Source organism: Centrocercus urophasianus, unplaced genomic scaffold (genome assembly GCF_019232065.1).
Source record: "Centrocercus urophasianus isolate 14NV4802_14NV808 unplaced genomic scaffold, USGS_Curo_1.0 seq_17, whole genome shotgun sequence".
In the NCBI taxonomy this organism is placed as follows: Eukaryota; Metazoa; Chordata; class Aves; order Galliformes; family Phasianidae; genus Centrocercus; species Centrocercus urophasianus.
Genome location: NW_024884722.1, coordinates 23062642 through 23075747, shown reverse-complemented (window position 1 = coordinate 23075747; position 13106 = coordinate 23062642). Strand labels below are relative to the sequence as shown.

Genomic DNA, 13106 nt, shown 5'->3' with positions numbered 1-13106 from the left:
CAGTAAACTGTCATTACTATTTAAAAGTGCACAACAACTTTTCAATATTTTTCATGCCACACGGGTGTCCCCTCAAGGCATATTCCAAAACAATTCATATTAGCTAATTGCTGACTACCTCAACGGCCAATTAAAACAAGACAGACAAAGTGCAACATCAAACACTGTTTTGGCAATACTGAATTTGGGAACTGCTAAGGAGCTGACGGCTCTTGGTCGGTTCCTGTGGGTTCCTCTGGCTGAGGCTGTGCCACCTGAGAAAGCTTCTGCCCCGCCTGGCTCCAGCTGTCCATCTTCCCATTCCTTCCCTGCCATTCGCAGCTTGTGGAATCGTTCCCTAGACTCCTAGCTTATGTGAGACAGGTCAGCAGACACCGATCACTAAAATTTTTTCAACCAAGTGGCATGAAACAGTGTGGTGCTGACTGTATTAACCAGAGGTGTGTATTTCTGAGCCAGCTGTGAAGCCAGGTGTCACACTCTCTGACTTCGGGCTCCAGATGACTTCTAACTGTAATTACAGATACTGCTGGACACCACCAGCTGACTCCTAACTCTCAGCTGGGCCCTGCGGAGAGCCAGCCAAACAAAAAGCAAGCCATACCAGCAAACATTTTCTGCCAGTTTCAGCCTGGGGAGATCCACCAATTTCACTGAGCAGAGCTGCAGAGCCTGAGAGCCACCAATGTAAGGCCCCTTGAGGTGTCCTGACCTGCAGGACATCAGTCAGTAAGCCTCACAGTAGTTTATACAGAAGCACTAATAGCAAGTGGACTTCCAAAGGGTTTAATTTGGTTTAAGTTGAGAAGTTTTTTCTTTTCATATTTCAGAGTATCAGAAATTACACACTATGGATTGAAAATATCTTTAAAGCCATCGCTTTGGGAGCATTAAATTCCTACTTGGAGGAACAAATTCAAGCCACTGCAAATTTCCCTTCAGCCCAGTGGAAGGGAAAAACAAATTTTTTTTCATTAAAGATAATGCCAATTAAGAAACTTCTGTCAGAAAGTGACAAAGAAGTGTTGAAGGTGTCTTAAAAATAAAGATGTGACTTAAAAGCAAAAAGAATGAGTTACTCAAAACAGCATGCAAGAATCCTTATCAACTTAAGCAAATCATAAAATGCCACTTTCAATGATGTTCATTATTAAAAAAAACAACAATAATAAGCAAGAGACAATCTCAACATTTTTACAATAACTGAATGATGGAGCAGAACCACTGTTACTTCAGAAATCAGAAAACATGTTCAAATGTTGAAGAAGAAAAATTGGGATAGTTTCAAACAATTTCATATCTATAATCCTCACCTGTCAGTCTTTCAAGCAGCCCATATAAGTAGCTCTTGCAAGTCATATATGAACTTAACACAATTAAGAGTAGGGACTGTATTTGATATTTCACAAAATATATTATGGCATGCTCTGAGTTATGAATACTTAATACAGGCAAAAAGAGCAATAAAAATGCAATGTGGTTGGGCATGCTGAAATCCCAGGAACAACAGGTGAAACAACTAAATACATGGTAAAACTAAAGTAGTTGTGAAACCAACTATTTAAGATCACTGGTAATATATTAGTTATGTATGTGTCTGGGAAGTAGGAAGCAAAAAAAAAAAAAAAAAAAAAAAAAAAAAAGACTGAAAAGCATTTTTTTTTACAGTACACTGGGGGAAGAGCTCATGAATTCATTATCAACTTTCCCTGTGTTGCATCAATTAACAATGGAAAGACTGAAATCTGTATGGATTGGGGTAGTGAGAACGGGGGAACAGAAAAGGATACTCCAAAAAAATAACTAATTGTGGAAATGAAACACAGAAGCTGGGTTTTTCTATGACTGACAGTGGCTTTCAAGACCATCCTCTGATACCTGTTAGAAAGACAAAGGACTGTAACATGAAAAAAAACCCCAAGACTGACAACTTCACCTCCACTAACACATTGATAGAGACACACCTCAGGAAGAACTGCTGAGAGAGAGTATGAATACTTTTACCAGGAATCAAAAGTCTTGGTTAATGCACTCCTAGCATGAAATCCTCACACAAGCCTTAAAAAAACCCACAGAGAAGTGACAGCTAACAGTTGGAGAAGCTTGCTATGAATTCAGAAAAAAGGAGATTGTGCCTGGTTAACTAAATGTTTCATCTTCCACAAAGTTTTCCTGGAAGAAAATTAGACAGTTCATGGGACATTTAGTAAAATTAATAATCCATTCCCATACAAAGGATTAATCAGAGAGTCCAATTAACATGCTATGATATGAAAGCTGCTTTTTCGTGAGGAACTCCTTAGAGCTCTAAGGACTGAAGAACAATTATGAGAGAAAGAAGTTCGGGGTCGATAAAAACTGGTAAGGAACATGAAAATAAATGCTACTAATACCCAATTAGCTGACTGCACATTACTGCTTTGGAAAAAGGTAATCTTTTCTGATGTTCTTACACTGTGACTGTGTATCAGTTGCTAACCAGAAAAGTTATCTACGCTCTGGAACAGAGCATTTATCTGCCTCTTTTTCAAGCCAGTACACATTATATTGGGATTCATCAGCTACAAAAAAGAAAATCAAAATTGAATGCTCCACATAAATAGAACACAATGTGAGAAGCAGAAAGATCTTAAAGAGCATTTTATGCTTTTACTATACAGAAGAGCAAAAGCGATAAATCATAATCAAATATTGTTACTTTATCAGAGACCCATAACAGATTATTTACATAAAATACCAGAAAAAAATAACAACTTGGTATTATTGTTATGTCATTCCCACTTCTTCTTGCCTCAAAATTCAAAAACGAATGAGTAGACCTACAAGAAACTGTGCTACTGCTTTGCACAGACATATGCAGTCCAGAAATGAGAGCCTGGCAACAGCTGTATCTGAAACTACAGATTGAACGTGAAAGATGTAAGAGAGGTTGACATATGACATAAAATCAATGGTTTATCAAGATGGAGGGGTCTGAGAGTGCTCATTCCCTCCCTGAGATTACTGAGCATCAGTGTTTCTGAAAGTAACGCTTCATCTATAAAGTCAAACAGGACAACAAACAGCACTGCTTGGGAAACATGCATGCTGCCTTCATCATTTGTTTTCAGAAGAGCATGCTATTAAAATGCCAAGATCTGCAGCACTGTTGCCACGGTATACTTAGTTGTCTTTTGTTTTTAAAGAACCAATTCAGTAGTAAGCAGTAGTTATTCAGAGTATGATCATTCAAAAATCATGGATATACCAAAAAAGACGTTTCCTACCCGCTGATTTTGGAGTGAATTTGTCCCTGTTGGCTGCACATACTGCCAGTAGCCTGTATCCAAGATCCAAGTCAAATCCTTGCTGAGCTGCCACTCGACTCACCACCTGCAGAGGGAAATAAAGAAAGCTTCATTAGGGGTTACTCAAGCCTCTTTCAAAGTTGCATTAACCTGCTTATCAGCAGTAACGTTAGACAACTGAATCTGCTGTTGCAATATCCACAGTACAAATATGATATGAGTCTGTAGTTAACACAGCAAGCACAGCAAAGTGAACACATGGATCTCTTCTGGTGATCTCGTTATTTAAACACATGCCAGAAGAAAAGCCTCACAGATCATTTAAAGTTGGAGGGACAAAGATTTTCCAGAAAAAAAAAAAAAAAAAAAAAAAAAAAAAAAAAAAAAAAAAAAAAAATTAATTAAAAAAAGACCAAATGAGAAGATTATACAGAATACACTTCACTGTACTTGAGAACTGAGGATAAGCAATCTCCTATATCTCTGTCCCTGGGTCACAGTTCCTGGCCCTACTCTTAAGAGCACTGAATATGGCTTTTAGGTTAAAATGCCCTCCTCCTCTACTGTGATCAGTGTCACAGTTGCTGCATTTCAACAATACTGTATTGCAAAACACATTTACTATGGCTTTTAGAATAAATAGGCCTGTGACTATTTGCCAGACACATCAAATATAGAAAGAAGGGCTTGGTGTTTCTTTCTTTTTTTTTTTTTTAATTTCTCCTAGTAAAAAGGAACTTAACTAGAAGGAATCTAAATTTCTTGCAGGACTAGCCCAACTAGGCAAATGACTGACCAGGGTTAAGGATGGAAAGTAGTCAACAGTTTCTCCAGGCCAGCAACTCAACTATCAGCCAAGAATGTATCCTCATAAAAATCTGCATAGTATAAACACAATACTGTGGTCGTTCTGGCAAGCTATGCTACAGTTGTACACAGCAGATCTTTTAATTGCCTTTGAGTTGCACAGGATGACTTCAGACTCAGAGGCATAAAGAAAACTGATTATTCTTAACATATTCTTTCAAAACTTTGAATTGAAACAGTGGTCAAAGAACTCCACAAGAAACAAAACACAATGTCTCTGAGTGAAGTAAAAGAAAGTTCCAGCCCTAAATAGCTTAGAATACAAGAAAATACCCTTTTCCCACCCGTCTCCACTTGAAAAATTCTTTCTAAATCAGTGACAGTGCAATAAACCGTGTCCAGCACTGACTCCCCAAAGATGCAATGACACAGAACAGAGTAAGGAATCAAGATATACGACAACCTAGAGATTATGAATGAATTCACCTTTCTGGCCTACATTCTGAACACCATAACATGAAGCTTATTATTTGGAAATTTTTTTCCAGTATCCACTTTCCACAGTTAACAGTAAAGAATCAGATTTCTTTCTCAAGAAAGAAGTATCATAGATATTATTCCTGGGTAGATTTTTGTTGTTGCTTTTCCAACTAATTTAGAAATCACAAATTCATCTGAATTTACTAAGCAGGAGGGATGCTTCCCTAATTTCTTCTACTTTCCCAGTCTCAAATCTGAGCAGTAGGGGACTTCAGGGGAGTTAAAAGAGAATTTGGAATTATCAGTACTACACAGCACTACTACCAGCAACACACAATCATATCTGTATTTTAGCTCTTGTTTCTCCTTATAATTAAAATTGACTAAGTTGACTACAGGAAAGAGAAAATAATTTGGGAGGAAAGCTGTAAATATTTTTGATAAATCAAAAAACATCTAACTTGGCAGATCAAACTTTAATCCTTTACATACAACAGTTCTTAATATTTTCATTATGAAGTTGGGTTTGAACTTGCATCAAGATAAAGATTAGAACAAACAAAATATATAGAAAAGAACAATAAGATAACAACTAGATATTTTGTGTTTCATTAAAGATCAACAAGAGGAGGCAAAAAATGATGGGTTGCTACGAGATCCAGGGGATATTTCCACACTTAAGTATCCCCTTTCTGAATCCCAGTGCTACCACAGCTCACTGACAGGTACATGCTAGAGAAGGGATCGGTAGGAAACAGAAAAATTCATTTAAATTAATGAAAGCCCTGTTGAAAGTTCCTGAAGGCAATGTGCCATTAACGTGTAAACATTATTTAATTTCCTTCAGGCACCATCCACCACATGATCAGAAAGAAAGGGCCCTCCCATTTTCTTTCTTGAAAAAGCACGTTATCATCAAACTACTCATTTTGAAGCCAGTCAGGAACAAAAGCAGATATGGCCGTTCATCAGCAAGCACACAACACTAAAGAAACCTGCATCATATGCTTGTATGCTTAGTTCATTTTTAAAAGTGCAGTTATAAATACTGAGACAAACTAGCCACAGGTCTGGTCAGTACTCTGAACTGACATTATGCTAATTATGGAAATCATGTTTCCTAAGATAATTCAGGAAATACAAAACCCATAAACTCCTGAACCCACAACTATCTATGATTGCAATGTCTCCGCAAAAGAGACTGGAAAGAAAGAGCAGGCCAAGGTCTACTCTGTTACACTCTCATTTCGCAGCAGTTTCCTTCTCTGAATTTCCTCTAACAGTCAGAGAAAATCCCACTCTGTACCTTGCTGTGACTGATAGAAAGCAGAGCTCACAATGCTGGCCATGCCCTTGGCCTGGGCACCATCTTGTGCAAGCTCAACATGGTATGGGCCAGCTGTGCCTCTCCCACAAGAGCAGCAGGCAGGAGAGCAAGTGAGAGGAGGAACAACCCAAATTTGTGAGCCTAGTGAAGTCAGCTGGTCAAGTGTCACTCTTTGCTCAAGTTTTTCATCAGTCATAAAGGAAAACAAATTAAAATTCACTTTTGTTAAAAAATAATCTAAATTTAACAGGTTTTCCATTGAAAGAGAGGACAGAAAATCTTCCTCCCCTCAGAGAGCAAAACTAAAATGCTCAACTACTTAGTGGAAAACAAACACTTTTAATAAAATTTCCAAGAGTTATTTTCCACCCAAGTTTTTCTTCTCCCCACTCCTCTAAGGCTGGAAGAAGCTGTGTGAAACAAACTGCTCTGGCAGTGCTCAGGAGGGCACGCCATGTCCTGCTGCTCCCCAGCCTTTGGATGCTACACACTGCTTCTCAGCCACTGTCCTGCCTACACAGATACAGCAGGTCCACTTTATGTCCAGTGTCTTTGTAGGCTCACAAAAATGTTTAAGTGACTGTATTTGACATCGTTCCCTCAACAGCAGCAGCCAAATACTTACTTTTATTTTAAACTGAAAGTTCAACAGAGTGGTTTGTGTGCCCTCCAACAAGGGCTGCAGGCTGCTCACAGCTGCAGAGGCACTGCATCATTTCTTATACCGCTCATTGGATACTGGGGAGGCTTTCCTCCTATGAACTTGTATACCAGGGACTTCCTCTCTCTTTAAATAAACATTGGGATTCTCAGAAGCAAGACAATAAATATATTGCATGAATATGGTCCAGAAAACACAAAGAATCAACAAGAAGACTGTTGGTAAATTTAGTATATTCAAACCAGTAGACCCAAATAAAATATATCTCAGAGTGCCTCAAAGGAACTAGCCTGGGCAAACCTGGTAACTGCTTGTGATTATTGCCAGGAGTTCATTCAAGGCAAAGGCTTTGGAGACACACCAAATCTCTGTTAGTAAGACGGTTAAAAGGTGAATCTTAGAAATTTCAGTTACTCAGTTTGATAACAAAATAAATTACTAAATCAGTATTACATTTGCAATACAGAGCATCATCCCAAATCCATCAGCATAGTGCAGTTTTCTTCTTCGATGAGTTAACTGGCCCTGTAAATATAAGGAAAGTAGTACATCTATCTTATCTCAAATAGGCCTTTTGACGTTGCTCAATATGGCATCGTTACAACAGATGAGCAGAGCTTAGATGACATTAGCATAAACTTACTTATAAAACTTTAAAATTATAAAAACGTATAAACTTCCTTATAAACTATTGACTAATATTCCTCTGCCAGATCACAACATGTCCTAGATACAGGCCACTTCTATGTGTTCTATTTTGACACAGACAATGAAAGAAGTTAACTTGCAAAACTTCTACATGATAACATGCAGAGGGGTCTGCAAGCACTTAAGACTATGGTAAGAGTTCAAAATAACCTTGAAAAACTACAGAAATGTTTTAAAAAATTAAAGCATGTATGAACTATTATAGATGCATAGAAAAATCGGACATCCAAACAGAAAATTAGGCATAACTGGTGAGGCAGAAATACTGAATAAATGAATTCAGACTCAACAACAGGAATAAAATGTTGAAAATGAATTTCTGAAGAATGTATCAATAGTTTCATTTTAATCCAAGAGAAAAGAGCAGATCAATTTTCACATATCTGCACAAAATCAGTATTATGTGAGTCATGCAGAACATCACCATGAGTCCATCAGATTCATGTGCAACTAGAATTCATCTGCCCAGTGTATAAGTGACTGAAGATAAATACTGGGAAAACTTTTGAGGTTCAGGCACTAGAACAAAGTAGCAATCTCTGGAGTCCAGGGGTTGGGGTATTTACAGTAGACTACTCAATATCTATAAAACACTTAAGATTAGGGAAAAAGATAGGATATTAAGCTCTATTAGGTCCATCCATCCTAAACTTAATCTCAGCAATGTGGATACCTGTTGCCAGCTGGTGTCATGCCACTTTGCCTGCACCCCACACAAGCAACAGTCCCAAGTGTGAAATCTGCCATGATTTAGATCATACTTGAGTAACAATGTTGATCAGGTGGGATTGAATCAACATGGTATCAATTATCAACATGGTTAAGTGATCTGATACCACTTGCTAACATACTCGGGCTTTCTCTAACTGCAAATTCAAATTCAGTGCACAGGCAAAAATTCAGATGACAGAAAAAAGAAAAGAAAAGAAAAAGATATATTTGTCAATGACACCATAATGATAAAGAGGAAACTGCTTAGCCAGCCAACCCAAGGTTCTATACTTAGTATTCCTCTATGGTATTCTACACACTTGTTTCCTAATATTTTTGCTACACACATAGAAACATCCAGCTTTTATTTTAACTGAGATACAGTACTGATACTAAAACTAATACATACTTATATGCAAAAAACCATAATTTTAATGGTAACTGCCAGTACAAAAATCTGATTTCCAAAAGCCATTCAAATCTTTAATCTGGACAATACTGCATTCATAACTGAGATGTCAAATTCACCACCTGTGACACAGCTCTGCACAGATCCAAATGACAGGGTCATTGACAGTGAGGGCAAAATTTTGAGAGTTAAGTTTTAATAATGAGAAAAGCTGAGAAATTCAGCCACCAACTTCTTTTTCTCTGCTGAATTTAACTGCATTTCTTTTTCTTTTTCTTTTTTTTCCCCTTTCTGCAGCACTAAGGATCTACATCCCAGCAAGCTCTTCTCCCTGCCCTTCTTGTCATCACACCACAAAGTACTGGAACAACGTACCTCTTAACCTAACAGGCCTGTTAATCAAGAGGGCTATATGGCTGCTTATTACAAAACTCCCTTCCCATTATGTTGCACTTTCAAAGAATCTCTTAACTAGCAGCAGTCAAGAGCACCCCCCCCTGCTGGCATCAGAATGAATTTTTCCAATTCAATTTGCTGGCTGCTCAAAACTAAAAAATGCCAGCTGATTGCTAGTTCAGACAGCTCTGTGTTCAGCCACTTGTGCATACTTGAAATTATCTGAATGCAGTTTGAAGACTACAGCAGAAATTTTGTAATTAGAATTCTGCAATGTAGATGGTAATTTTTCCCCCTTGGTAACACACAGAGATCAGATAAACAGGAAGCAAATTGAAGAATTTTGCAACATGAATGGCGATCTGCTTCAAGTAGAAAAAAGAGAAAGGGAGGAAGATATCTTTGTGATCTGAAGTCTTGGTCTGATGAGACTCTTACATTCTAATTGCAGAAGAGCCGCCTCAACAATACAGACAATCAAAGCAGGTGAGTAAAAGTTACACATCATTAGTTAGTTTTTGGCTTTTGATGCTTGAAAACAGATGCTAGACAGGTTCTGCAAATGTAAAAGTCTCTGTTCAAACTAGTGTTCTCTTAAATATATTTCCAGCCCCAGTCACTGGATAAGGACTGTATTTTCAAAATGAAATAAAATATTTTGCTTGCTACCTAATTCTTTGTCACTTCCTGAAACACAGCATGCAAAATACCAATACTTCCTCCTTTCCTCCTCCTCTAACATGCGTGTTTCTAACAAGCCTAAGAACTGAATAGAAGGTCCCCACACTCAACCAACTCTAACTGAAATTTTCTCCCAGAGGAGAAAAATGCTTTATTAAAAAAGCCAGCTGATCACTGGGTCACTGAAATACTGTTGTCACCTGAGTCCTGACAGGTTTTGAGCAACGATATAGATGAAACATAGTCATCAGCTGAAGAAAGTAATATAGGGATATCAGAAACATTTTAATTTGAACAGCAGCACATTTCAAACAAAAGCTTCAAAGCTGTAAAATAACATGACTAACAGAATCAAGTTAAAAAAAAAAAAAAAAAAAGGCTTTAGAATATCTTAAGGTCATATGACAGCCAGTAACACTGAGTTATTTGCTAGCATTATGAGCTGCTCTAGAGAGGACTGTTCTGTGCCTGCTGGCTGTACTCCGTCAGTACAGCTTGTACAGAGCCCCAAGGTGCTGTGTGCTGAAAGCAGATAAAAACATGTGCTTCACAAATGCATGGAGAGAGGACAATGGAAGAAGAATTCCTTCCACATTAACTTTTTGTTCTGGAAGTCCTGGATGCAAAGACTAAAAGCAACACTTCTAGGGCTCTAATGGGCAGCTGCATCCTGGTGTTTTCTAGGTATAGACTGTGCTGAACCAACTCTTCCAACTGCAATTACTCTGATTCAGATCTTAAATGGTTATGAAAAGTGATTTTTTATGCTGACTGTGATTATATGCTTTTCTGCATTAAGCAGAATGAATCTAGCCAGGTGTGAAGAAAAAGTAGGAGTAGATACCTTGTGAACACATTAGCAGGACTTTGTTGGTTTTGCTGTTTGAGGCATCCTGTTGTGGAAACTTGACATAATTCAAAGATATGGCTTTTGTCCTACTTTTTAAAATCTTTTTTTAATTTTGCATTGGATGAACTGACATAAGCACTTAGTTTTAAAAATGTCTGAAAAATCTAAACAATCTAAATTCCACAATTTTCCAAGGAGAAATACAGATCAAAAGGTTATTGTACAATGTATCACAATCACCAAAAGTGAGCCTATCATAGATACTTCCAAGGGTTAAACATAGATGCCTGTTATTTCAGCAGTTCTCTTAAGTACTGAGATCTAGAACCAATACAAAAGATTCAAATGAAATCCATGATCTTTGGATTGAGTACAACTAGGACTGCAGCTTTGAGTGTTTTTATTTCTTTCAACTTAGAGATGAAACACTTAAAGAAATATGCATGAATTTCTCACATTTGATGACTGAGATAGACCCAACATTCAGAGAGGAAATGTAGAGCAGTAAGACAGTGGAGAAAATAAATACATTTTTAATGAATATCTCAGCACAGCTTTTTGTGGTCAAACTGGGTAGGAAGAGTCAACTTTCAGATAAGAAGAGGTCTTATGTCCCAACCAGGGTGGTCATTTTTCACAAGAAAAGCTCTCTTACGCTCAGTGCTCAGGCCAACAGCTAACTCAGGTAAACATGTCCCGTTTACCTAAATTCATTCTACTATCCAAAGCCATTCTGGTGTCAGGATTTAATTTGACTAACCCTGTACGTACAGTTACAGAGCAACTGCACACAGCTGTGCTTCTCTCTCCAGTATTTTGTTTTCAAGCACACTGCTGAAGAGTCCTAAAAATGATGAACTTTTGTGTGTTGTAACTCTCAAGAATGATGAGAGACTGAAGAAGTGCCTTTATTGTCCTCTGCTGAAAGCAGCATCAGACAAGTCTTTAAATCTGTCCATTTTGCACTCAGCTGTCCTCTGGTTTCCGTTTTTGCTTCAGCAGAAACATTAAAGGTAACCATGTCCTCAGTGAGATCATTTGCAAGTCCAACTGTTTGGCAAGAGCAGACCTGTGAGAAGAAACTAGAGTGGATCTGAGAAAAAAGGAGCAAAGAATGAGACAACCTTGTCCAGCCAAACTAGAGTTGTTTATTAATTGCTATATGGGAACACAGTTACTTCTGTGAGCCAAAAGTAAAGTAACGCCATATGCAAGTTTTCAAATGTCAATAATCCTAAAGTTACCAATAATATTAATCTTACCATGATATCATCTCATCCCAGAAGTCTTCATTAGATACAAGCTCTAGAATCAGAAACTCTTTCAATTATAATAAAATTATAGCTACATTTGCTTTGTGGAAAGCGGAGGCTATTTTACAGCTCCTTCTACCACCGTGCAAGAGTTGAAGTCACATATCAAAAATCATATCCACTACAATTTCAATAAGTTACAGAATTAATTATTTCAATTTTTATTCATTTTTTGTCAACAGACAATTCTATCTGTCTTCAAAATGACCACTGTAGAAAACTAACGCCTAGCTTTCCTTGGCAAGCTAGAAAGGAGCTCACTGTCCCTGAGAAAGAGCATAATTTGTTTACATGTGCTCCATCAAAGCTGTTAAAGGAAATCATTCTGCAGCCTGTAACTTCCAAGAAAGAAAGCACATTCAAAGCTGATCCCTCCATCCTTGACATTTTATTTATTTGTTAAAATGTTCGGAATTTTTTTATGAACTTCTATTACCTGCTCATTTCAGTGACTTTCTGTTATGGCCAAACATAAAAAGGTAAACTTTAGAATAAGTGTCCATCAGATTCTTCAGACATAACAGTGATGCAAATACAATCATACACACACACATCTGTCTATCTGATAAATTCTCAGTTGCTGTACCAACTCCCAAGTTTGCTTTTGAGATAGGAAACCCACACCTGTTAGATTGCATAGATCATCACTGGAGCCTATAGCAGCCATTTTAATTCCAGTCATATCAAAGTACTGCTGACACATAAAAGTCAACTATTTACTGCTCAACATAAGCTGTCTGTTTAGCTAACCTGATTTCTGTAAATGCTTGCATTACAAGTCAAGAACAGGAAACCTCCATTAGCAACCTATTTTATATATTGTTATCAAAAGAAGTGATTCCAAAAGTAAAGTTGAAAGTTTTGCTGGTGATGCCCACACAGAATATTTCTAAGACCTTTTTTTTCTGTATCCCTTCAGGTTCTCTTAGATTGGCACCAGGAATGAAAACACACTGTTGTTACAAAGTGAATCAGACATTATCAAGAATGAACACAGAAAGATGGTGCACAGGAAAAACAGAATTAATTTAAGAACCACTCATTACATTAAAGCACAATGTCAAGATTCTGAGTACTTTTTTAAAAAAATTAATAAGATAAATTCAACTGAATTAATTTTTGCAAAAATATCAAATAGACTCAAAAGAAGCAAATAATCTGGTAGCTCTGCAGAGCTACCATTAAATTCTCTACTCACAATACAACAGATGTGTTTTGGTGCTCTGGCTTTACACCTGGATGCATTTAAACTTTGATGTGTGTGAATGGATGGTTTGTTCATTCCTGAAAGAGCTTGCCCTTCTGCAGCCATGACACTAATACATTTCAATATGCATTAGTACATACTGCATTATCCACTAGTAGGATATTATGTTCTCATATCCTTTGATGGATCTAAGAGCAGTTTAGTATAGTGCTTTTTCTCTCATCAGAGAGCTAACAGAATAGTGTCATAAGAGAAAAAAATCCTTCTGT

The 13106-nt window shown here is 37.4% G+C and overlaps 1 protein-coding gene across 7 annotated transcripts in view; it reads right to left on the bottom strand.

The window, feature by feature from the left end:
- ZMIZ1 (zinc finger MIZ-type containing 1) overlaps nt 1-13106 on the bottom strand; it is a 321213-nt gene that overhangs the window by 117219 nt on the left and 190888 nt on the right. For all 7 annotated transcript variants that reach the window (XM_042818839.1, XM_042818844.1, XM_042818843.1 and 4 more), the window contains one exon: nt 3267-3372. In XM_042818839.1, coding sequence (XP_042674773.1) covers nt 3267-3372 — 106 coding nt within the window. The remainder of the gene's footprint in view (nt 1-3266; nt 3373-13106) is intronic.